This window comes from Brachyhypopomus gauderio, chromosome 20 (assembly GCF_052324685.1).
Source record: "Brachyhypopomus gauderio isolate BG-103 chromosome 20, BGAUD_0.2, whole genome shotgun sequence".
Taxonomy (NCBI): domain Eukaryota; kingdom Metazoa; phylum Chordata; class Actinopteri; order Gymnotiformes; family Hypopomidae; genus Brachyhypopomus; species Brachyhypopomus gauderio.
Window position 1 is genome coordinate 13,406,852 of NC_135230.1, and position 27,932 is coordinate 13,434,783.

At 43.2% G+C, this 27,932-nt stretch overlaps 1 protein-coding gene and 1 long non-coding RNA gene across 2 annotated transcripts in view; one reads left to right on the top strand and one right to left on the bottom strand.

Moving 5' to 3' along the window:
• The window catches only part of LOC143484387 (fibroblast growth factor 14-like), a 53,357-nt gene extending 30,080 nt beyond the window's left edge, over positions 1–23,277 (bottom strand). Inside the window, exon 1 of the mRNA XM_076983081.1 lies at positions 21,938–23,277. Within this exon, the coding sequence (XP_076839196.1) occupies positions 21,938–22,400 (463 nt within the window). The 5' untranslated portion in view covers positions 22,401–23,277. The remainder of the gene's footprint in view (positions 1–21,937) is intronic.
• On the top strand, positions 22,062–27,899 carry LOC143484388 (uncharacterized). The gene is made up of 2 exons (XR_013122631.1): positions 22,062–23,063; positions 27,009–27,899. It is a non-coding gene; the product is annotated as an uncharacterized LOC143484388 (long non-coding RNA).
• Positions 27,900–27,932: the final 33 nt, after the last annotated feature.

The following is a 27,932-nucleotide window of genomic DNA, read 5'->3' on the forward strand; positions in this document are numbered from 1 at the left end:
TGTGTCGGGCGCCGTCTGCTGCACCAGCGTCCCGGATCGCACCGGCGGCCGAACGCAGGCGGGACGCTGACACACGACATCACGGAGGTGAGGAGCTAATTAGGTCACTCAGTGGGGAGGAGGGGTGGGGGAGGGGAGAGGTCGGAGGGAGGGGGAGTGCAGAGAAAGGGCAGCGAGTGAGCGTGTGACTCAGTACGGCGAGAAGGGGCGGAGCTTAGCCCCCCATTCACCCCGTAGTGGAGTGTGTGAGAGGACCTGAATGAGACGCGGGATGTAAGAGGCGACAGCGCTTCTTCTTTTCCGGTGTGCTGCAGAAAGGGAGGAGTGCCCCCTATAGGAGGCAGGTGGTAAAGCAGCGAAATTACAGGCCCTACTGAACGTGCCTTTGTGTTCCAACCGAAACACCTAAACACTGTGGAGACAAAAACAAAACAAAAACAACCTGCATACACCAGCACTATGACTGCAATCGTCTCTCGTCTAATGCAGACCTACAGATCTACAGATCTTGGATTCTGCTTCGAGTCTCCATTTCCCATCCAAAGCCCAACTCTCCCTTCCTCTGGCCAGGCTTCCCCTGTTCCGCTCACGCACAGGCCCCAGGCATCGCCGCCTATGCACAGGTGGGGAGGGGCCGCCCGCCCACCCGTCCGCATGTTGATTTGCTGAGTCACGGTCTCCTCTCCGCTGGCCCCTCCCTCTCTGGCTTAATTGACGGAGGAGAGTCCCTCTGCAGTGGTAATCCCCCCCCACCTTCCCGCACCACCACCACTCGCCAGACCTGTTGCCAAGCAACACAGCTTGAGCGGAGCTCCCAAGTCCCAGAAAGGGAAGTTTGAGGCGAACACCTGCAGAACGTGCGCTGACGTAGCAACGACCAAACAAACGTCACCGTTGGATACGCCAGCGGATACGCCCACATCTGCTGAGGACATGCAGTCCATTCTCAAACCATACGAGCCTGTAAACTCCTCGCAGTGGTGTGGGGTTGTTTCAGAATGCTTTTTGCTTTGCTTTGGTGAGAGATGTATTAAGAAACATCCACAGATTTACAACAGAATCATAGTAAAGAAGAATGATCGAAAAGCCTCGGAAAAAAAGGCTTCATTGATAAATGGAGATCATTCAGTTTGCTTGTTCAGTCTGTTTTTTTTTTCTGAGCTTGCCTCTCTCAAGTGGTGCAGTTTAAAAACGTGATTTGGCAACAGCCTGAATGAAGAGAGAACACCGTCAGTAATCATCCACACCGTGTCACTGTACTGCAGAGGGGAGAGCATGGCATGATCAGTGCACATTGATAGTCATGAACAATCAGGCTGGCCTCTCTGTGTCTGCCCCCGCTCTGTCTGCCCCCTCTCCGTGTCTGCCCCCCCTCCCTCCCTCTCCCTCTCTCTCCTCCTCTCCCTGCCTCTGTATCTCTTTTTTTTCTGCAACTCCATTCACCAGGGGAATGAAAATCTCCTGCATTCGCTGTGAGGACAGATGAAAATATTGCCTTCATAAAGCGCACCACTCAAGTTCTACGAGGTTCTCAGGTCACGATAAGGTAATGATCTATGTGTCCACAGTAGACAAATGAGCCATATTTCATATAGCTGTACTGTAACTCCCATAGGCACCATTACTGCTAATCTCCTTTACACACAGGTGATGTGCCCTGTTCCTGCCCAAGCTATGCTAACTCTAGTAAAAGCAAGCACAGTTTGGTACAATAAGATAAGATGTAATATAATATCCAGATATGTAACAGAATGGCAACCGTACACGTTTCAGTACATGTGGTATCTCCTCACTACAAACTCCCTTAAATGCAAACAATAGCAAAGTCTTCTTCTATACAGATCTGATACATACAATACATCCTTGATAAATCAATAAATGCTCCCACATAATCAGCCACTGACAGATTTGTAAATATGTTTTAGAGGTAGTGGATGTGGTGGTGGGGGTCGGAGTACTTCGATCAAATTAAATAGATTGATGCTGGGGTTTGATAAGCTCCTTGAGGCCGGAGCTGACAGCGGGTCAAGGCAGTCCAAACCTGTCCAAACCGATCCAAACCAGTCCCCTCTCTGAGAACACTTCTCTAATGCAGCAAGGCCACGGCATGAAAGGGACCATAACTTCCTGTTCTTGTCTGTTAATGCATGGGACATTATAATGACACATTTACATGGTTGTCCCCAGCCAAAGACAGCAGTGATGTGGGACAACTACAGGGACAGGCTGGCTCCATTAATGCTTAGCATTGGTCTAAATGTTTTTGTAGCATTTTTTTTTCAGGGTCAGATTCACAATTTTCTGGAGTTTGGAAACCATGTGGACCATTTCATCAGAGGCTCCCTGAACCTGCGAGAGCCGGGCTCCGGCGGGACGCCCACACCTCCAAGCAGCCACAAAGCTGGCTGAGAGACGGAGAAGCTACTGGGGGCGTATGGACCTGCTTTACATGGTCCATGGAGGACACTTCTGCTACTCTTTATGAATACAATAAATTACACTAAAATGACAGTAGTTGGACAATGGTATAAAGCAAAGTTTATATATATATTTGGCCTGATTCTTCTCTACAGGCATCCAAAGCAACATATCAGGAGTTATGAACACATTTGACAAACCTGCCCATTTGGAACACAGATTCTCTGGATCTCTGCACTTTTAGAGTCTCCTCCACAATGCAAACAACCTGCCTTTGCTAAGTCACTTTGCCTTTGAGAAGAAGCACTGAATAAATAATGAGGTCCGACCCAAAAGGTGCACCGATGTGATCGGTCCGCTGAATTTCACGGCCTCGACAAACAATCGGCTGACTAAACCTGGACAAAACGAGAGTATATGAAGCATCCCTCCTTGGTGTGCCTCAATCTGTTGCTTTGGTCTGCCACGGTGGCCGTGGTGAGCGTATTCCACTATGCATTATTTAGTCATATTAATGATGTCATATTAGTCATGATGAGTGTTCTGATGAAGAATGTGGGGCAGTTCCAGCTGATGACACCAATAATGTGATACCATTAGAGACCGTGAGCAGTAGATGAGGTCGTTATATCATCACCCCTATCATCAAAACTAAAAGATACAGCTGCATTCAAACATCGGTAACTTTCCTTTTTTGGGGCCATGTTGTATATATATATCTTCTCCCAACCAACCCAGACGTATTTGAAGGATCTTCTGATTGGAGGAAAATCTGCTCAGTGTACGGGGGCAGCAGCTCTAGTAAATTCAAGAGATACTTCATCATCGAGGATGCCAGCATCACATGACAGACCAATGCAAACCACAGACTCATAAGCGAGCCTCAGTATGTCTGAACAGGGCCACTACAAGTAGACATTTGATCTTAAGAGAAACACATTTGTCTCACTTTACCAGACACGTCTTAAACAAATCAAATGTGCCACTTGCAGGCAAATACATAATGCAGAATCCCACTCAGTCGCTTCATGAAGGAAAATATCACCCTCTTCATCACTCTTCATCACTCTTCATCAAGCTCATCATGTTCTGAAGCACTCAGTTACTCAGAGCATCGGCCCCAACAGCTGAACGGTGTCAAGAGGAAAGGTCCCCTTATTAGAACAGGGTTCAATGGCACTGGTGCTTTTGTGTTGTAGGCTGCACACCACATCAGAGAGAGAAAGGGAATAGGGGGGAGGGGGGGGAGGGGTTCACAGGGACAACACCTGTGAATAATTCAGATGTGATTTGATGAAATATAGAGAAGGTCTAGGACGCCCATATAAATAAAGAGCACTCCTCCCGTGCCTGATGATCCTGCTGTTCTGGGCAGAGCAGGGACCCTCAGAGGGGCACACGTAATCATGTCCGGGGAGTCACGTGATGGGTCACGTGATGGGTCACGTGATGGGTCACGTATGAGCACAGGAAGGGCTTTTCCAGACACCGGAACCAGCGCACCAATGCATGCTTAGAAGAGAGCATGGAAACAAGAAACAAACCAGCCATTTTCCATAAACACTTCCACGTTTGATCTTAAAGTAGGATCTAAATATCATAACAGATCCATATGTATGTGATGAGGTTATGCACTGTGCACATCGACACACAGCTGACCCACGTGTTCACACATACCCCAGAGTCCAGGGTCTACTGTACATACAGTTCGAACGTGGCTCGTATTGGTCGCATGGGGAAGATTAATTACTGGCAATACGCTGCAGTATACAGCCTTACGCTGCAAAATGTGCTGAGCTCTTTCAAACAGCGCTGACTTGTGATCAACTGGCCATAAAGGTAGACATTACTGCAACACTAGGGAGCTCACTGCTGGAAGTTGTCGTTGTGCGTCAGGCTTCAGAGCACAACGTGAAGACGTGATCTCGCGGCCTAACCACCGCCATTCTTTAGGACTGCATGGGAACACGGTCTTCACTAACTTTCTAAACCCTGACCGCTGTTATTCTCCTACATCAACCAGGGAAATGACACCTTCCTGTCTGTCATTCTGTGACCAAGAGAGGGCCGCGGGTATCTAACAACCGACGATTCCTTCTTACCACGGAAATTAACATAACGAAATGAAACAACATTCCATGACAGTGGAGCTGGCAGATAAATCTTTAACTTTCTGTGCTCCGTCCACGAAACGTGCGCGTGCGGGAAGCCGATCACATCTGCCGACCTCGCGGCCTGGTCGTGAGCTTCTAGCAGCTCTTGATCTCATTCTCCAACATGCGAACGATCGTTATCTGTTAACAGTCGAATACCCAAGTGTGTGATATATGATTTGGGGAGAAGAAAATCTTCACATCGTATACAAGAGGAGGAGAGAGGAGGAGAGAGGAGAAGAGATGAGGAGAAGGGAGGAGAGAGGAGAAGAGAGTAGGAGATAGAAGAGTGGACCCTAAACCCTGAGTATAACTTAGCCATCCATAGCAAATGGCAGTGTGTTCGATGTGTGACCAAGGTCGATTCCCAGCTTTGTCAATTAGATAAGGCTGGAAAAAATGGTAGTTAATTCTTCTGTGCAATACAGGTGACAATACTCATCTGAATGACAAACGTGCTTCGAGGATGGAGAACCACTGTCAGCTACTGTTATTTTGTCAGGGAAGATTGAGTTTATCCCTCAGCTCTTCACAGTTCACCAAACTCATCTGCACTTGTGTAAGTAAGAAAGAGCTTAGTCCCTAGGCGTCCAGTAGTCTCCAGAATTGCATTAAAAATAGCCCACTTCTCTAATGTGAACGGAGAACATTTCAAAGCACTTCTAATCAGAATGTCTATTTGCTGAGAAGTTTTCTGTGCATTTAATGCAGATTTCTTAAGGGATTCTATGGAGTTCTGCATACAACAATGTGGACTATTCCATGTGGCTCCCAGAGGAACTGAACTTTTCAAGTGCAAAATATAACAGTTATATATATATATATATATATATATATATATATATATATATATATATATATATATATATATATATATATATATATATATATATTAAGTTATAGCTTACTGCTATGGTTAATCATGCCAAGAAAGTTGGAACTTCCCTCTCCCCTTATCCAGCCTTTATATATTCTTGAATAAAGTTGTATACAGATGAGTCAGACAGAAACCTTGCTGTCCTTATTCAGCCTTTCATTACTGTGCAGATTTATCTCTCTCTCTCTCTCTCTCTCTCACTCACATGGTCAGTGGGAGTCATCAGATCATTATCAAGCTCCTCATCGGCTAAATCAAATAGGCTGTCTTCCTGTACCCAAAGAGAACAACTCTGTCCTTAAGGGTCATTCTGATAAAACTCATAATGGTTCAGTTTGCAGCCTTTAAGCTGTTAGTGCTTGTTAAGAAGCACACATGATCACATACAGCCATATGTGTGGCACAATCTTTCCCAGGGTTATCAGGCTTTGCCCTCACTGTACCAACTTCAAATATCAGTTTACATCACTTCACCTGCCAATTAAACCAAGTCTACTATAATCACCGAGCAAAAGACACCATCAAGGTTTTATTTGTTAATGCTGGTTCTTCCTCCTTTGCAGTGAATCATGAAACCTCACTGTGTGGCACAAAATACAATGGCCCATTAATCCTGCTCTTAAATACACCCCCTCCCCAAATGCATCTCTATTCAGCCCATCTCACGATTGTGTAAATCACCACAGCCGCCGTGCACCGCCCCTCCATCCTTCATCTTCCGCCTCGTCTCTGGGGAGCGGGGACCCATCGATAACTCCCTGTCAGCCGTCCCTCTCGCCACACTCCGCCACGAGCAGCCATTTAAGAAAAGGTTTCAGCAAACAATAAACGATGTGAAACGGGTGTCAAAACGTCGCTGCTCACGCTCACGTGAGACGGCGGGAGAGAAGAGCAGAGGCTCCCAGACAGCCGAGTTTTAATTAGTCCATGAAGGGCCGCCCTGCTGGCAATCCTGTCACGTTCCTGAGGTTTGTCGGACGGGACACACGTTTGGAACCCTTTGTGCGTGCGGTCCTAGGAGAGCTCCAGGGACAGGGTGAATAAAGTGATTGTGAGAGAAGGTGGGTGTGTTCACCTCCTTGAGATCTCCAGCTCAACTGAACTGGGGGGGGAGTGCCCAACAGTACACGTGACACTTGCATTTGTGATTCTAGAGTTAACCGAACGACACAGAAGTGGACCAGGCCGATATGAAGCACTGCTAAAGTGATCTGTGACAGCAAAACGCGCAATTCCTCTACTTCCACCGTGCGTGCCACACCGATAACCAAATCTTGCTCTCTCGTTCTCTCTATTTCTCTGTCCTATCCTCCCTCCTTTTCCTTCTCTCCGTCTCTCTCCCTTTGTCTGTCGCTAATACAGTTTTCTGTGGCCAGTTGCCAGAGATGCATCCTGACTGTCAATGCTTATTCTATTACAGGTCTTCTGAGGCAGGATGCTGGCAGGCCCCTGGCAAACAAACATTGATCTGCACAAGTGAACGCCGTCCAGAACCCTTCCTACTCGCGCCCAGCACTGCACGTCCGCAGAGAGGTGACCGCACGCACAAATATTAGCAACAAGAACAGCAGTGCATATATTTGCTTTGAACGCGCTCGGTCAGTTACAACTGGAAGAAGTGAGTTGCAAGTTAGTTTTTCCATTCTGCAGCATAAGGGACAGCTCGCTGAGGATATCTAGAGGTCTTCTAGATGTGGCGAGACTTTTTTGGCTGCCAAACGCTCGCATAGGATGTCGCATAGGATCGAGTTTTACTGAGCACTTGCTTTTGGGGACAGTGGAACCGGCCCTTGGCAGGGAGGTGGTTTGCTGTCGGAGGGAAAAGAGAAAAGAGAATGGATACATGGATAGACAGATAGATAGGTGGATGAGTGGATGGATGGATGGATGGATGGATGGAGAGGAAGATAAAGTGGAAGATAATCCTGGACCTTGGCTAGACATCTAGTGTCTAACACTGTTACTTTGAGGAAGATTCACTATCAGTCATAGGGCATCTGTTATCTGGAGCCAAAAGAAATACAAACTCAATTCACCAGTATTGAAAACACCAGTAATATCAAATATTATTATATACCAGTAATCAGTGGCGTAAAAATGGGGTATGCAGCGTATGCGATGCATAGGGGGGGCGCTGCACTAGAGGGGGCGCCGAATCGATGAGATATAATACTTAATTTGTGTCCATCTTACGTTCGGGGGCGCCGATAGTATGTTTGCATATACCTCAGAAAGTAAGTAATTGCAACCCTGCCAGTAATCATATATGATACATCTAAACAGAATGTCCTTCATCAATAAAGGGGTCACAGTTTAGAATTTTGAACACATCTAGATTCAATTTTGGCAGACTGTCTCTTGTCAAAAAGCTGAGAATCACATGCTGCTCCTACACACTGGCTCTTACACTTCAAAGAGGCCTCTGATGGGTACATTCATAGCATTTTGTGAAAATCTATCTAAAACGGTGGTGTTCAGACAAATGCTTAATTTGAGCAATGACAGGCAACATCTGAAGCTTCCTCTTGAATAAACTATCAATGTTTCCAGACTGGTCTGACTGATTGACTCTCTCCTTTGAAAATGAGTTGTACTAGCAGATAAAATCCAGCAACTTGAGAGCACAATAGCAGGTTCCTCCATGGGGAGCAGGAAAGACAGGGTCTATTACCATCACTACAATTCATCAGCACAGCATGAGTGGATCAGGTGGACTTAAACTCAAACAAATGGTGGCTACCTGTGGGACATGCTCCATTTTCAGTGCCCGTGACCTTCAGTGGTGTGTGCTGGACGTCCTCAAGACATGTCACCCTAACTGTAAATAGCCATATAGCTTCCTGCGCGGTCCAGGAGCAATTCCTCTCCATGCTGTATCTGGCCTTCGAAGTGTGCACTTGACACACTTCTTCACCATGAGCCACTCAATTCGGAGAGGCAGCGTCACATTTGCCCGATCTAGTGTGCACTCTCCATAGTGCACACTTGACATACTTAAATGTGCAGTACCATTCACCTGGGAGGAATAATTCAGAAAAATTTTGTTATAGTTTTACCTCATCGTACCTCAGTAACATTTTATGAAGGGGGCAGGGCAGTCCAAAATTAGGATTATTATTAAATCCAGTACAAGTACTATTAGGATTTCTTTCTTCCATGTACGTGAACATTAAAAGGTGCTCAAATCTTTATGCAAGTTATGTTTATGCAAGTTGTCATTAAACACCCTAAAACAAATGAAGACTGGGACAAATCCAGCCTATTCTCAAAATCCAATAGGATTAGATATTCTGATTATGTAGACAGAGACAAACAAAGTTAGAATAAGTGTGAGGGATGGGGGTCCCATCATGTCTACAGAACAATCTTAGTCCCAGATTAACATGAAGCAGACCGAGTAGTGCTGGAGGAATGAAAACAAACAAACAATCTCACACGCACACAGTCATGCAAACACAGATATGGTGTTGCTACGTTTCATACATCAATATGAGCTTTGCCAAAAAGAGTCCATGAATGCAAAATCAGCATTTCCTTGCTAACACTTCTTAAGACACACCGATTTCAAAAGCAAACTCCTTCAAATCCCTAATCTGATTCCTACAGGACAGGGTTACATACACTTGCCTATCCAAGAAATCGAGTGTAACACAGGGCAGTTGGAGACTTGGCAAAAGTGCAGATGGTAATGAGATTTATTAACAAAATAAGCAAAACAAACCAAGCTAGACAGAATACACTAACATAGAACCAAGAGAAACCTAACATTTACCAAATACACCAACTAACACTGATGGAAAACACTAATTTTCACACAGAGACAAAGAGAGCAAAGCCAGAGAGGAAGACATACCATAGAGTCTTTGCTTTTTTGTTTATTAGTTGATTTGTTTGTAGTCAGATATTCTGCGTTATGATGTTAAGGTGACACTATAATGGAAGACAATAGTAAGAAGGGGACATCTTAGGCCAGTGACACTATGCTTTTGATTTTCACAAGATGGCAGGGTTTCGGCCGGGTGTGTACATATGTCATCTTTCTCATTCCTCGCTCTGCACCTGGCCACAATCGTATCAAAATGAAGACGAAGAAACTTTTTGTTCTGACACATGTTCACCTCAAACTCTGAGGAGCTCTCAACCCGGTGGTGAGAGAATGAGTGAGTCAGCTAGTCAAGTTCTCTTTGTTACCAAGTGGGCTGGGCACAGTAGGCTAAATCATTGTTCTCATCCCCTGACAGAGTCTGAGAACGCCACAAACCCACAGCCTCTTTGACAAGAGAGTAAGATGTGTGTTGCTCTGTCTCAGCTCGTCCCAGTAGGACGTCAAGGATCTATCTGTGTAAGTCAGTTTCCCTTCTGCGTTGACCCGAAGTCAGTTTTGAAGCTTTACGTCTGATGGAGCTTGAGTATAAGGGACAGGTCCTGGTTCAGTGGCGAAAAGGGGCATTTTTAAATTCCACAATTCGTTTTTTATCCCACAATTCTCCACTCTTGGTGGAGCTATGGACATCATTTGAACCGGATTCAAAGACTCACACGTTCACACACAGTGCTGTAGGATAACACACACACATACACACACACACACACATACACACACACACACACACACACACGAGGAGGCGAGGAGGCTCTGCTTATCGCTCGTCACAGGAAAGGATGGGGTCAGACGGTTGGTGTAAGGGTAGGTGAAAGAGACACAGTGTGCGGACAGAGAGAGAAAGAGAGAGAAAGAGAGGAGGGGAGGGAGTAGAAAGAGAGGGAGGCAGAAAAAAAGAGGGTGAGAGAGACAAGAGGAGGAGTGTGCTGATGAAGCTCTGATATCGAGCCTCGAGTTGGGTTGGTGTTCTGTGTGATTTTCACTGGCAGTGTTGAGTGTGGTTATAGCAAGAAACTTTAGTCCCTTGCTTCTGGCATCCAGTACGTGCAGTAGAAATAGCTGAACGGCATTAGAAATAGCGGAACAGCAGTAGAAATAGCTGAACGGCATTAGAAATAGCTGAACGGCAGTAGAAATAGCTGAACGGCAGTGAAAAACCACTATTGATTCAGTACATTTGAATCTCGGCGAACTCACACAGCAATATTAAAAGGTCAAGTAAAGAGACCATTGAAAAACATTCTGGAAAAAACTGGCCATGAACTCAATGACTTACTTAGAGTTTCGAGCCAGTCAATAAACAAAAATTCCGTTTTCAGATGTTTTCTTATGATTTATTATGTCCACATCTGTGTTGTTTATAATAATTTCCTTTGGTGACCATTTACATGCACACGGGGTAAAAGCTGCACCATATGATGTGATGCATGTTTACACCACACATGCAGCCCATGCAGGAACACCAGGGTCTTCAAACACACACCTTTTCCATCATATCATCGATGACGTATATAACACTTGTGATAGTGAAGTCAAGAACTCAAGAACCAAGAGGCATTTCTCTAATGACATAACAAAGGATATTAAGTTTTCACGCAAAACATAATTCCTGTTTATAATAATAAAACAGACTACAAACACTAAAAAACATTAAGATATTTTAATACATAAATAATTCACTGCCAGAGATAAATCTGAATTGCCTGTCCAACCTAGGAAAAGGACACAGGTCCAAATGTAAATTACAGACATTTTGGACAAAACTCCAGCTCATGAAACTTTTCAATCAGAGACCAATGCGAGACAAGCTGTCATTAAACAGCCGTCGGCGTCTCAAAAAAATCTCAAGGCCTAATCTGCAGCTGAGCCAGCGGTTTAAGTCCCGACACCTCCCACTTGCACGGCTCTAATCCGAGAGTCCCTGTCTCTTCTGTCAGCAAGACATGGGGCAGCGAATAGCTCTTTCAAGATCTCGGTCACTCACACCATGGTGGACAGACCATGACCAGGACCAGGAACAGGACCAGGACCAGGAACAGGACCAAGACCAAGACCAAGACCTTTCAGCACACACTCAGTCACTTCTGGTGCCTGATTGAATAGCTCCAGAAGGCCAGACCTTGTGTAACAGGGGTCAGGTAAAGAGAGGTTTATGCTTTATGTGGTCACGTGTGCTGAGGTTACGCTGCACTGCACGTGACCCCTAATTAATCTATACGGCAGTTCCATTCTTCTTCATTTGAAACATGAGAGTGTGGAAACGTTTTTCTCTATAATGAAAAACATGGGAATATATATATAATTTTTTTTTACTGAATAACAGTTTCTGAATGTTTACTAGATAAACATTCACTAGATAAACAACACTAGATTTTTGCATGTGTTTGTATTTATTTTACGTTTCTCATGTATTTTTGCATGCTGAGTTTCTGAATTGTTCATATGATTTCCCCAGTATATTTGCATATAATTACGTAAGGTATTTTGAAGGTGGTATTAGGCAAAATTGCCCCTCTGTGTTAGCAAATACCTGCTAGACACTGAAGAGAGATGTTCCTAAGGCCAAATACAGGCAAATATAGATGTATTTTTGTACATCCCTAAAAAGTAATAACTTTCTTACTTACTTATAGTAAGATTCTAAAAACATTCAGTGTACAAAGGACTACAAGCTAAAAGTTTGTTGCACAGTGTAATTTACAATGACAGAAATTAATAATTTAATACTTAAAAGGAAATAGATATTTCATTTTTTGGAGTCTTACATGAACATCTCTAGCCACAACATTAAAAAATGAAAGTCCCTCAGTTTTATTTCGAAACACCTCATCTAGCATCTGGCCACGTGTAGTCCTCCACACTAAATATAGCACAGGAGACAGATCAGAGCTTCAGCAAAATACAGCAGGCCACAGGTGAGCTTTCCTGTGCTGGGTAACAGTTGGTGTCAGTGTCATGGCTACACGTACAAGAAAATGAGTGTGAGGAAGAAAAGCAAGGAGCCTGGTGTCAGATGGGATCCAGGCCACTATGTTTGATCATCGGCCATGTCGTACGTGCGTGAGGGAGGATGGAGGCGACTTCTTTTTTTACTCCAAATATCATATGGATATTTAGAAAAAGGGGAACAGATTGAAAACCTTTTTCTACACAATACTACAACAGTCAGGATGCAGGATACAGCCTTTCTCCATATTTTCAGTTTTCCCTAATTAGTTCCTGTTACTGTTTTTATTTGTACTGTATGTAGGTTACAACTGACCCAAGTGCCAATTGAAACGCACTGTTCTAGAAAAGGAATGAAGCATATTTGTGACTGACTAACTTAAATAGCCAGGTGCAGTTGTACATTATGTGTGTATGTTTGTGTGTATGGAGATATTGTATATATCAACTGTAATAATCTTTGCTCAGGCTTCTGTGTACACACAGTTGTTTGCAAGCTTCGACCTACTTGAAACTCATGTAAAATCCCCAAACTATTTCACACATTCACTCTGAAGTTTTAGATCACACATGAAATAAATATAAAGTCTCACAGTTCACTACACTGGGCACAACAATTTAAATCTAAATAAATATATATATGTAAATATACCTCTTGTGTTCAATTAGAGAAGCACTGTTGTGCGATATAAATAGGTCATATAGATGGTCTAATAAGCAGTGTAAATAGGCCATAGGTGAGCTCTACTGAGTGATGAGATGAGACGCAGAACGAGGACAAGGGAGACCAAGGTAAGCAATGCGAGATGAGATCTGGTTGAGCTCTGAATGAGATCTGGACCACTTTGGACAGCTGGTCTGAGCACGATGGAGGCTGGGAGGTCCCTTCACTATTCCTCCCATCATCACGACTTTTCACTGTGGTTTTCACAAGTGTTTGGATCATCCGCAGAACTGAGTGATGACTGGTCAATTATAGAAGGCCATCACTGTTTACACATACAAAGTAAGCAAGCAATTGTGAACGCTGGTATGTGCGATTAGATGCTTCTCATGTCACACCAGACAACACTTTCATCAGTCATCGTTCCTCAATAGATGAGCTTTGCTTGTGTAGATAAGGTTTTGGTGTTGGCACCGTGTTGTGTATCATACACACAAGAATTTACCTGCAAAGCAAACATGTTCATTTTGGATAGCCATGTTAAAATGGAGTTTTGAATGCAGCGTTTCCTGCTCTGAGATGTTGCGGTGTGTGTTTGCGTTTTCTTGTTTCTTGTGTTCAGAGTTCAGGGCTGATGAGCCACTGTTTTAAAAAAAAGGGATCGTGACAAAATACAGCAGTGAAAAAGCAATAGGCAGAATCCTTTTTACTGAGCAAACTGTTGCATTTTTATCAGAGTGCAATAGAGAGTGTAGGGTGTGTGTGTGTGTGTGTGTGTGTGTGTGAGAGAGAGAGAGAGAGAGAGAGAGAGAGAAAGAGAGAGAGAGAGAGAGAGAGAGGCAGGAGAGGGAGAAAGGAGAGAGACAGTGTTTTGGATGAAAGCATTTTGAGAATAAATAACACTTCTGAATGTAGTGTATGGTTTGCAAGAGATATGCTGAAGTTTTGCATTTTGTGTTTAGAGTGTTGAGGGTTCAGTAAATGTGTTCAGTAAATGTGTAAGACTAGGTCTTTCTTCTTGACCTGCAAGTCAGGCGGCCAAAGGCCAGGACACTATTTCTTTTCCAACCATCTGCCAGAAAGCATCATTTAGCACATCACCATGCTAGGGGGAGACTTGTAAGTACTCAGACTTGCAACTCAACTAGAACCTGCAGAACACTCACGACTGGTTGGCATGCTGGCATAATAACAACGGAAAGAGATCTTGCAATATTTCCCCACCTAAGAGGACAGGGGCAGGCCAATCTGCAGATGCACATGGCCGTGCTTTGATTCAAACCTAAATCCTCAGTCCTCCCTCTGTAATACTTAACAGTTGCTTTATCCCAACACCGTCAAGAGCACTTTTGGTCCAGCTTCTGTTAGCAATAAACTGAGAGGAAAAGTGTTACTACAAGTTCAAACTTACTACCAGTTCAATACTAGCTACAACTTGACCAGTGATCTGGGTCAAAAAATTCTGCTTTGTAGTAGATCAAAAATAGCTCTCAAACAATACTCATTCTGACTCAGCCAGAGAGTGAACCAAGGAACGTGACCTCACAGCAATTACCGAATTACCATGACACGGGCACTGAGATATTGAATTACCTAGTCCCATGTTGACAACTATTTGGTCTGTTGATATAAACAGTCCAGCACTGTTGTGTTATGTCATAGTGGATAGGCCTGAGTATACATTATACAGGAGAACAATACAGATGGGCTTCCACACCGACGTTTTCTCATAACACGTAGCGTAGAGAAAAGGTGAAAATATATGAATAAAAATCGTGCTTAGCTTTGGACCTCACTGGCATGTGGCATCATTTCCAAATGGAAACGAGTTACAGGGACATCAAGATTGTGATTGTCAACAAGTGGGTGGGCAGATGGGTGTGTGGATGGGGGAGGGGGGCGGGGGTGGGGGAGGGGGGGGTGGGGGAGGGGGGGAGGCGGAGGAGGGGGGGTGGGGTATGGGCGGCGGAGGGGGGCGGAGGGACCTAACTGTCTTTCACATCCGATTCTGTCTTTGTTTATAAGCCAGGAAAACGTCAGCTGGCAATGGGGGACCCCCCCCCCCCCCCCCCCATATCACATGAAAAAGCATGAAGAAATATGAAGAAATACTATTGTACTTGAAAGGTAAAATAACTGTTATAACAACAAAGAATAACCCAAGACCCCATAGGATTGGAAAACAATGTACAGTATATGAAATATTCATATGACACCAATGTGATGCCTCAAGCGTTCAGGATGGTTTTGTTGACATTAAATCAATACATGCTTCATAAATAACCATACTTCATAAATAACCATACTTCATAAATCACCATTAATGTGGAAGGTGAAGTATCATAATGGGGTATGGGGTAGATTACATCACCACGATTTCCAGTTACCTACCAGTAAACGGGTTGATTATCACCATCATTACTAGTTACTTATCAGTATACAGGCCATGGCCTGTTTTTAAACTCGGCCTGTCCAATGTATTTAAACTCAAACCTGAATATGTGGCAAATCATATGCTCATCTGGATAGGCTTACATTCAAACCTGGGCCATCCAGGTAGCAAGTGTGTGTTGTGACCACAAGACCACAATATATATATCGCAATCATTGATACCTTCATTTAATACATTGCACACTGTCTATGCTACGTATGGCACACTGGCATATCTTACTTAAATAGGTTAATAAACGTGAAGCTGATGCACTACTGGATCAACTACTACTGAATATCCAGCAATACAGTTACCCAGACTGAATCAACAGTCTGTGAACACATCAGGTAAAAGTTTAACTCTTTGGCAAACATACCCAGTGTAACAACTGGTGACCCACCAACATGCCTCAGGTCATCTGTGAGGTGTTGTGGAGGATTTGATTTTGCAGGGCAGTTATCCCAGCAGAGGGTCTAGACTCCTTGCATTCTAAGCAGTGTTAGGAAATGCCAGAGAATTTCCAGAATGTCTGTAATCTAAAAGTTCAAAACAGGCTGGTTGTTGTGACCCAATATTCACCCTCCATGGAGGAGGAAATCAACTCCAGTGGCGTGAACTGCAAAAAGTGAAGTTTTGCTTCATTTTGCACCTGCTTGAATCAATTCAAAAATTGATTCAGTTTAAATGTGATGTTTTTGTACATCTGTCTCTGATAATTTGTAATTGAACAAAAGTTGATTGAAGTGATAAAAACTCAAAAAAAGAAAGAAAATAAAAGAAAAAGAAAGAACAACATCAACAATGGAAGTCTAGTTCTTGTTATTTACATACTTCATCTACCATTGACCCTGATAGTACCATTTATTCAATAATGATATTGTGCTTTGAAATGTTATATGTGCTGTTTGTTAAATAAGACTTAATAATGATAATAATATTATGACATTTAAGGAGCCGTTCATGCAGAAACGCAGAGCGTCGCATTCACAGACATTTTTGACTAGTACATGTGTCTGCTCCTGCTGCCATGGCGACGCACACCTAACGCACCCCCGGGCTTCCCCAGTCGGCACTACCACGTGACCCGGCGTCGAGCTGAGCTGCATTAGCATACGGAGAGCAAAGGGTTAAACTGCACACCGCTCTCACGCAGCCCCTTGGAGCAGGCCGTGTAATACACTGTGTGTCCCACTGAGCAGCGGGTGAAGAAATTTGAACTGGTCTGTCTGCCAAAGACGCCCAAGCCAGTCACAAGATGGAATAACTAAGCTAAAAAGAAAGGGGAAAAATAGATCTCAGTCCTTTTGATGTTTGTATTCATTACTTTTCAGAGCATTTTTTAAATGTCGACGTCAGCACTGATTTCCTGGCAATGCAAACGTTTGGCCCATTTGCACGGACACGGCTGTAATCACTGACTGAGCTGAGATTGACAATAAAGATAATCTTGGAAGATAGAGGGAACTTTTAAGATATATTTTTCCAATCCTGAATGGCAGGTTGTGTGCATTTTTAACAGCTTGGATAACTCTCAGGTATATATGTGAAGCCTAAAAAACATTTTATAACAAAACTGCAACATGTTTGTAGCAACACGTTTGTCCTGCAAGAGGGTGGCACACTTGTAAGAATTCATCAGGTTAACTCCTTAAACTTCTTTAACTGTTCCTGGTGTAAATGGAAAGGTGAACTGGTAGCACCCAGTAATGCAAAAAGGCCTCAGAGTGGGAAAACTTGGAAGGACACGTGGAGCCTCTGAGGAGTCTGAGGATACGCTTAGTCAGCCAGATCATCTGCCTACCCCCACCTCCCCACACTCCTCACCCCAACATTCTACCCCCAACACACTCCAGTTCCCTGCTCCCAACTCCAGATAATCATCTGCACAGTTGCATCTCAGCATGGTTGCAGTGGTCAATCGTGAGGAGTCCTTGTTTTCATCCACCGGTAGTAACCAGAACACTGGAGTGGTTTGTTTAGGGAAGCAGCCTCGTCCACGTCACTACAGGTGAGATGAAAGCACCGGCCACAGAAGCACCACTTCAGTACCTGTCCTTTGCCCTCCGAAACTGCAGGAGGAGCCATATTTTCACCCAGAAGCCAGCACTCGAGATGCCTTGACAACGTGTCACGTGACGCTGACCTGTCGGTAAGGCTCAGCATCAAGCCGCTGTGAGCTACTGAGCCGTTTCACATTCAGGAATATTGCTTTGCCTGCATGTGAGTCCAACGTTAATGACGAGTTCCTCTGAGCCCGTCTCACCACACACACTGAACGTGAACTTTCACTGAAGTGGCATCTCAGTGAAGTAGCTCTGCACTAATAACATGCTGTAGTTCACACTCAAACATCCACGTGCGCTGGCCGAGCCACGTTTTCCACGGGTCAGTGCCATTCTGTTCTTGTTTTTTTAACCTACAACGCCAACCTCATCACATCTTGACTTCTCATTGTGACCTCAGATCTACTCTGTTAGATACGCAAGTAAGGCAACAAAGACCCGACAACAGTCAATAAACTATTCAGCGGCCATCACTCCAACCTCCGACATCACAATATCGCCATAGCTACCATCTACAGTCTTCAGGGTCAGGACTCCTTTATCTGCAGCTTAAGCCACCCTGGTGCTCCTCACTGTTAACACATACAGTGTTCCTCTGTGTTAATTCCACACAGCAGTTCAGGTGTTATTTCAACATTCTGCTGTGTATTTCATTGCTAAAATCATATTGACTGTTAAAAAGCTTCCAACAATGTACTAGGAAATGATTGGGGGACCAAAAACAGCTTATTACATGGGAATGGATGTGAAACTGTAATTGTCATACACTTCACGAAAAAAAATGTGTATACAATAGATACCACAGACAACCTATTCAAATGAAAGCTGGCAAAGGAATACAGAACAGTATGGTGACAAACTTTTAAAAATGTAGATGTGTGTATTAGCAGATGTTAAAATGTTTCATTTGGGTGATTTTATATGGCTGAATTATAGCACAGTCCTGACATTACTGCTTTTTCTTTTAGTTTAAGCTGCAAAATCTGCTTGTGTTCAGAAGCTTGGCAACATACTAAAGTCTCCTCCCTCTTGGCCTTATTAAACATGCATAACACACATTTAATTGCCTGATGAATCCCAAATGGACATTCAGAAATACTCAGGTCAACATCTGCAACTACATGTCCTGCAGTTGTGTACTGTCTGGTACTACTGGGGTATTGGAGGATGGATACAAGTGCAGACCAAGAAGAGCTTTATTAACAAGACTAGCAAAACTGACAAGGCTGCACACAGTACACAGACATGAAACAAGGACAAATCAAACATCAATCAAGAACAAACATGGACAGAAAACACTAATACATTAAACGGGGAGAACATTACAGCTAACAAGGAACAAAGACATAGAAGACAAACCTATAAAGAGCCAGATCAACAAGTACTTACAACCACAAACACAACAGCCAACAGAGCAAATGACAAAACACAGGACTTAAATACACAGACTAAACCAAGAACCAAACAAGACACACCTGAAAACAATGATGAGGGTCAGAGAACAAGGGAGGGGTGTGAAGACCGACACAACCAGGAATTTCAAAATAAAAGGCACACAAACACATGGAGAACAAAACAAAGACATGACTGACAGGAGGGAGGCGGGACCACTTAGACATGTCTCTATTCGACATATATGCAAGGTATGTGTGTGTTACGTGTGATCTATGCAGTTCCTAATTAGAGTCATTTAACCAAAGTGTTACAATAGCTGTCTACTTTTCTGCACTGACCCAAGAGATGAGAGAGTAGAGATTCCCAGTGGGAGACTCATATTACTGAAACAGCTTGACCACCATGGGCTCGTGTAACATCACAATGAATTGTAAGAGGTTAAAGGGCCTGGAGATGAGAAAGTATTGACTACTACCATCGATACTGGACCATTTACATTCATAAGAGTGGTTCAAACACAGGAGGGCTATGTATCAAAGGACAAAATGGACCAAGCGTTATAAATTCAGATCTGGCAAGAAAACAAGAGCTCTTGTTTAAGTTGTCTTGTTTTAAGTCTTGTTTAAGTGAAAATACCACGATACTCATATAGGGGCCTACAGGCGTATAACATGTTAAGGACTGAACACAGCGAACATGCAACTGTTCTCCAAAAAGCTACAAGAGATGATTAAGGCAGTACTGCAGAAAAGTTACTAATTAGTCTGTACTGTCTTTAATGTGTTACCAAAGGCTTCTACTGAACTTACAGAGACAGGGCTTTGCTAGCATTAAGCCTAAGAGACTTTGTACTGTTACCTTCAGCAAGAAGAACTATAGAGTTCAAAAGCCCGATCACAAACTATTAGCAGACTGGCACTGATGGGTGGTGAATGTGAATTCTGCAAGTGGATGTGCCATATAGATTTTAGCGATTGGCCTTACTACTAAACCTCTGGAAATGCTACATCAGAGATGTTCAAGTAGGACCAGGAAGTAGTAGTGATCTGCATCAGCCAATCAGTGGACGGCCAGAGTGATGATGAGACTGACCAAAGTGGCCATTGTTTTTAGAATTCTGACACAACTGGAGAACCCCTGATAACTAGTCTATGGCTGACTATGGTTGTACTGTTAAGTAGCATCAACTATTTGATTGACAAGTTGAAAGCTAAGCTCAGCTAAGCTCATTCTAAATGTGATATTACTACCTGTCCTATGAATCACTCTATAACACAAACAAATGAAGGCAAAATTCAGACAAAAAATGGCAAGTTATTTGCACGTGTTGTGTGATAGATAGATAGATAGATAGATAGATAGATAGATAGATAGATAGATAGATAGATAGATAGATAGATAGATAGATAGATAGATACAGGAGAGAGAGAAAGGAGAGAGACAGTGTTTTGCATGAAAGCATTTTGAGAATAAATAACACTTCTGAATGTAGTGTATGGTTTGACGCACTCCAACACACGTGTATTATACACATTGTATTTGATTGAGCATGCACAGTTCACAGATCAAAGGAACTCTTGCTTGCGAGGCTCATCCTGAATGCCAGTGAATACAGTGAAAACGGAGACCAGGACCAAACTCGTCTGGAGCTGGAGAGTAAATTATCCCGAACAGTATCCCACTCGGACCATTTCAACAACTGCACTACATCATTGCAGAGGCCCAAAATGCCGGAAGTGCTCTCGCGCGCTATTTATCGTGGAGCTGCGGTACCGAGTGCACAGGTTTTATAAAGACACATGGGTGAGCAGTGACATGAGAAAGATAGTTATGTGACACTTTCGCATTCACACGTCCAACGACACGTAAGGAAGTTGGGTTTGCGGCATTATTTTCAATAAAGGGGTACGGCTTCTGCAGGGAACATGTAGAACATACCCAAGTGTACCTTAACGACGTAAGCTCTCTAGCCTCAGTCTGCCGGGTTTAATGCGTCATGGGACTGTCCATGTGACTTTCTGTTTTCCCGTTGCCTTTGTAAAATAGGAACAGGGTGATATTACGAGACAACCAATTAATCAGACTGGCTTCTCGTGTCAATCTCGCGGCGTCGGCTGGGCTACGGTGGCTGTGATCTACTATACTGCAGTGTAACGTCAAATACGGGAACCCAGACCTCTCCAGCGTTTCAGTCCACGGTCAACTTAAAGAGTGTCTGTCTGGGGGAAAAAAAGCTTAAATCGTTTTCCTTTTGAAATGAATGCTCTGTGAATCGATTAGATGTCAAAACAAGCTATGCTTCTCAGAAATACTGCATCTAGGTTTGAGACACATTGGTTAAATTATGGCATTAATAATACATTAGCCTACTTTAGATGCAGTTTTACGCATCAAACATTCCACAGCCTCGTGCTGTTGATGCGTGTACGCGATATTACGGCAAAAGGGTTTTTTCTTGATTGATGGAGATGGCATACGTTCAAAGCTTCAAGCTATGTTTTACAGCAAAACGCATGAGCATTGTAAATATTTTATCGTTTTACTGCCATTAACGTCAGCAACCGGCCCGAGGATCTGAAACCAACTAACAGATTATGTGAGTTTTATTACATAGACCATCTCCACTAGACTGCTGGACGGACAGAGCACATTGTACTAAATGAAGTTTATTTATGTGTTTACTTATTTGTTTGTTTGTTTGACGTTTAAGTCCTCTGTCCGATCGAAAGATTCTGTATTGACCACCAAGTGTTGAAGAAGTACGACTGCGGTAAACTAGCAGCTAAATAGCAGACACAGCAACAAGCGTCGCAGTCTCAGAGCGGGTCACATTGGGGCTCTGCTCACAGACACCCTACGGTATAAAAGTTGTGCGCCTACACAAAGAGACTATGGTATTGCTGGATTTCTTTTATGCATAGAGGCTTTTCGTGCTGCGCCTTGGTTCGGTCACTAGCAGCGGGTTCTGCAATAACTTATTCCTCTCTCTCTCTCCCCCTTCTTGCGCTTACTTGCTGCACAAATGCGATTGTATTAAAACACCATAACCGTGAGCAATGTTCACGCGAGCAGTCGTCGGGGGAAAAACAGTACACGCGGGGCTTACCACTTGGGTTCTTGTTTTTCTTAAGACTCTTGCCACAAAGACACTGCAGCATATGCGATCCTTTGCTGAAAATGTTCCAAAGAAACCACATTGATTTGGGCGAAGAGCAATCCAGAAACCTAGACACCCTCATAGAGAAGAGATCTTTGCGGTTGCATAATAGCCCGGTTGGATCAGTTCTTCTGGATGGGAATACCACTTGTACCATAGAAAACGCTTTGTGATCCCCGTGCTGGTCTGCGTTTTCGCTCACGTGGAGAAATATTTCGTTACACTTTAGGATGATGGCTAGGTTTTCATCCGACTTGTTACCAGTAGTGTCGCCTCCCCGGGTAGTCAGTAACCGAAATATTCTCTTTAAATCGCATTTGTCGCACGGGGGTGGGTGTGTGGCCGATAAACAAACGGCGTTAACCTGATAGCGATACAATGCGAAGGATTTCGGCACAGAAAACCATAGCATATTAGTTCGGCGCTCCGTGGTATGGGTGGATCTGCACAGCGTCAAAAACCAAGAGGGGACGCATCCTGTGCAAGCGCCGCAACGGTAACCCAAACTAAGCACATCACCAAATCAAGTCGCGTCACGTTGCTTTCCCTCTTTTAATCAGAAGACATTTCCATCAGAAACTGCAGGGGTTTTTTTTTCGTGTACAAAGCCAATGGTTGCCGGACGAAAATCCCTGCTTTAGTAATCCTCCAAACTTCAAACTGTTTGCCTTTGTCTTTTGATATCACAGCAGTGATGGAGCATCGTCGGCCCCTTCCCAAAAGTGTTGTGCGTCCGGTACAAATATGCCAACGTAGCCTTGGACCTGTGCGCTTGAAACAGATGTAGGAGGAGGGGTTGAAATGAAAGATTGGCTTTCCATTACGTAGACACGTGGTTTGCACATCACCACGAATGAGATGCCTTCAACATATTGCTTCAGAAAGACAGAAATTTAGTCTTACGCGGATTTTGGCGAAATGGCTAGCGAAAAACCGTCGTCACCGTGTTTGGCTCCATCTGTATTCACATTGCTGTCCATATTGCGGTTACTCGACGTGTGCTTTCTCCGATATTCTAGAAGACTTCAAAGGGGGGCGCAGAGACATTGGCGCAACAGCTGCACCAGCCGTCAAGGTAAGAAATTCAGCTAATAAGATATAGAGGAATGCGCATAAAACCCAACGAGATCATCTGCCCTCGTCACCGTATCGTTTGAGTTGCCTGTCTGACATCAGCGCTCACCTGCCGCGGCGTCTCTGTCGCTCGAGACCAAGAGACTTTGGTGGGGAGACGTCGTACAGACGCAAAAATGCGAGGGAGGTGAGAGGAACACCTTGCGTCCGTTTTGTGGACAAATGCAGTTGTGCTTTTCTGCTTTTCTATGGGATGGAAGTGAGTATAGTCAGTTGCTGGGAGGGATGTAGTAATTACAGTTTTCAAAAAGGCTTAACAGAATCGGTAACATTAGACTGTTAGAACGAGGCTGTTTTCCACTGTCGTGAAAACTTCCTATCATTTTGTGTCGTGACAAAATGATACTATTGGTAGCCTATAAAAACATCCTCACTATTCTTTGGGCTCACTTCATGCTGAAATTGGCACCACGGTGACTGAGAGTTAGAGCTCTACCAGCATATGATGTTTGGCTTTCATAACACCAATGGCTGTTTAACTCCCATATTGGTTCTCTGCCCTTTCTCTGACTGCCTTTAAACAAAAACACACGTCCCAAAGTTTAGCTGTGTGTACTGCAGTCGTAGAGTTCAGATTCTCACCTCCCCCTTGTGTGCTGTCCTTGGAACAAGCATAAGTGTGCTCGCTGGTCCTACCACGGAAACCGGACGTAAGGAGCACGAAAACGTTGCCTCTGTTTCTGGACAAAGCCAGAAGGCAGTGATCTGATTAAGCAGTTACAGATTGATTTATGAATTAGCTTTGATGTGCATCTTGTGAATGCTTCTAACCAGAGGAACCCACGTGATGGAACCTCACTGGTTTCTCTAATGCAATTCCAAATCGCCAAAGAACATCGTCTAACCATCTGGTACTAAGAATCTCCTTTTTGCTGGTCTGAGGTCAGTGTGGTGGTTTCTGTTAGAAGTTACTCCAGGAATAGAAATCTTATGCTATCTCTTCATTACAGGCCAAGATGGAAGTTGCTCAAACATCCTGTTATTAGGTGCTGATCAGTGCTATTATTAAATGTGCTGAAATCTTGCCACTATCACACATTCCTGTTCATCTTCAGATGCCGATAATGTTCATTCTTGTCTCGCGCCCTCACTCTGGAGGACAGCTGCCATCCTCTGTGGCAGTAGAAGTCAGTGCTGCCTGTGCATCAGAATAAAGATGCACATAGCGGGCCTCTCCACTGACACATCTCTGCTCTCTCCGCGTTCACATGCCTAACGCTATAACCGAAGAAGCCCTCGAGGGTCCTTGATGTAATGTGTGTTGGGATGAACAGGCAAAAGGACTCTGTCTTTCCTGACTGATGTGCACAGCTCAGCAGCTCAATACCACTGGGGCAAGAAATGAGAGACATTGAGGGCATAGTAATAGTAAGTGTTTGAAACAAATTGCTGCATTCTCCATGAGTGTCCTGTCAATATCTAGATATGGTGAACACTCTAGGTGAATGGTATGATGGCTCATTATCATTGTTAAAGCTTTCTTAAATAAATATTTTAGGACAACACGTGATGTTTTGTGCTATGTTTGTGATGCCGTTTTACACTGTATGTTTACTTAATATTAGAGTGACTGGGATGGCTTGTCAACTTATTCATTTTTAACAATCATGTTAAACACACCACAGTGTAAAAAACCTTTTTGCAGTAACCGTAAATGTATCACTACCTTTACTCTATGTGTACTTAGCTAGCAGACTGAGAAGCATTCATTCTAAAGTGCTGTGTCACATGGCAACCATGTAAACGCTTTCAAAATATCATCAGGACCCTGGAGAGCTCCTACACACAGTTAAAAGGGTAACCACATGATACAATAAAGAGACAGAGCTGGCTCATCTAACAATAAGCCCACCCCCACCAATTAGAGTCCTTTAGAAATAAAGGACTATTTCAGGAGAGAGAGAGAGAGAGAGAGAGAGAGAGAGAGAGAGAGAGAGAGAGAGAGAGAAAGCGAGCAGGCAAGCGAGTACGAGGCAGAGAGAGCTTGACTCAACAATAAATCTTTATGTAACAGCACTGGGCTTTGTTAAGAGGCCTGTAATGCATAATATTGTTTTGTAAAATGAAAAAGTACTGAGTGTTAAAAGAGGTGTTGTAAAATATCATAAAAGTATGGGCAAAAATGTGGTCTGCTTACACGGCTGCTAAAATTTTTAAAACATCATGTCAAATTATTCCAAATTATAATCACACCAGTAATACATATAGATTTGTTTTTACTTTAAAAATTTTTTAAGGATGTTTGAGCACATTATATGTGGCCAATTATAAAAAATATATAGCATATATAACTTTTGGGGCATATATTTGAAATGTGTTGCAAATGCAAAAAGCATTGATTGTGTTTTCATGGTCTTAAGACTGTCAGTATTTATCAGACATTCTTAAACGGACAGCAATGTCATTAAAAATCCTCACATCATTAGTATGGATAGGTGTTTGCCATGGCAACAGTGGCCAGAAACAGTCGTGTTTGGTTATGGGTTCACTTCCCTGGTCGCTATTCCGATATTTACGGGCGTCGTCCATCAGCGTATGGTGCACTCCCGGAAGACCTCATTAACAGAGCTGCTCCCTCACAAAACATGCGCCCCAATGCAATTTACTCACAACAGCTCTCACACAATCATTATGCTATTGTCCAGAGAACACAATGGAAACCTGAAGGAGGCCCATTTTCTGGGAAGTATCAATTTACACAGTTACAGATGCAGATGAATGAATTTTAATTACAGTGTATTACTTGGAGCCTATATTTAGATTTTTTATTGTGGATTTACATGTCAGTTGAAAGAAGGCAAAAACCCTGCAATGACTGTGAAGCGTTTTAACAGAATTAGCCGTTATTTCAGTTAGACATTACAGACTACTGCGTTATGATTGCTGTAAAGTCGCATGGTCCAGGAGAGAGCACTTTAGTGGCCTGTCCTGGTGTGGTTTTAATAAGTTAGCAGACTGTAAACGCGTTAATACCCTGTTGTCAACAATATGAGTTATAGCTGCCAAAAACATACACTGAGTTCTAATAAGCCTCCACATAACAAAGCAAAGAGGAGCATCTTAAATAAATTTTTGTAGGCTATACTGTGTTACCTTGTTGCTCAAGTAGCCTTTATAAACATCACTTGTGAATGCAAGAAATACTGCACACCCAAGTGATTTAACACTGTCTTTTTCATTTTTTTAGAGGTACTGAAAGAATTATTAATGTAATATTAATGTATTATTAATATGCTGCATTAATGCGGTAGAAACATCAATACTGAGTGCCCATGCATGTCCGAAGGGCAAGCTATGAAGAAAACTGATGGAAGCAAATACACGAAACCTTTCGGTTTCGGCAACTCTGCCTCCCTCTGCTGGTGTGAACAAAGAAGTGCGCCACGGATTGACCTGGTAGCCGGGGCCGAGAGCACTATTACACTTCAAATGTGTCTGGTGTCAGGACATATATTCTGCACTGTTAAATTACAAAAAGATAAATTACAAAACTGTAAAAGGTGATAAAGTTACATTCCAGAAAAGCAGAGTAAAAAAAAAAAATCTAAAGGGGACTTGGACAAAAACTGTTGGCTGCTAAGAACTCATAGGCTAGCAACACTCTGCCACTGTCTGCTTTCAAATGCTTCATGTAAGCCATCAGTTAGCTTTCTGCATGTCTCAGCTCAGTGTCTGCTCTGAGACTCAGCTAATTTTTTTTTCCAGACAGAAAAAATATATGTGTGTATTCTTAGGGGTTTTAAGCTTTCCTTAAGGTGCCAGTGAATCTTTAGGATCCTGAATACTGTACCCCATGCCATCATAGTTGTAGTATGTATCCTAAAAAAGCAATCAAATAAGATAACTGCAATGAATTCTGATATCTTTTTCTACTCTCTTTTTACAGAGCACAGCAATAAACATGCGTCTGGCTCATTTGTGACAACTAAGGACTGTCCTGGGGAATACAGGGACAAAATCATCCATTCATCACTTCCTGGTGATGGTTCATCTTCTGCCTTTCTCATGGTCGTGTGAATAACTGGCCTTAGCACCCAGCCTTTCTCAGCCTTTCTCACCTTTTCTCAGCCTTTCTCACCTTTTCTCAGCCTTTCTCACCCTTTCTCACACTTTCTCAGCCTTTCTCACGATGGGTGAGACTGAATAAGCTCCTGACCTCCGTGTTCGTTTGGATCTTGTTGGTGACATTTAGTGTAGAAGAACGGATGGGATGCACCCCATCTAAACTCAGCGCTGTGCATCTCTACGTGATCTGGACAATGGTGACAGACATGCGGTCAGGTGTTAATCATCTGCAAGCTATGACTGTATGGACCTGTTCATTAACTTGAGATTGTTCATGAGATTTCTCCACATCTTATGATGTGCACCGCATGCTGAAAGAAAAATATGTACACAAACCAGAGATGTAATTATTATTCATTATGCAGTTATTACCAAGTTCAGGCACATCATTTAGGATACAATTTAATGGCTTCATATTTTGTAAAAGGTTTCAATCATGGAAATATCATAATTCACATATCAGTATGTCTTTTTTCTGTAACAACCCAAGAATGAATTATTTTCATAAAATATTGTTCAGTTGAGTTTAATACATTTAAATGATTTTCATTTAATAAGCACTTTGCAATTTGCATACACATGATTGATTTTAATATATTAAACAGATCAAGACCAAGGAAAGACACATCTATAGTCATTTTCATGCATCATTATGTTAATGAACGAATGGATGAATGAAGGAATGAATCAAAATTAAAGATAAAAAATGTGAGACACACTCTGGCCCATTTATCACTGCTCCGTT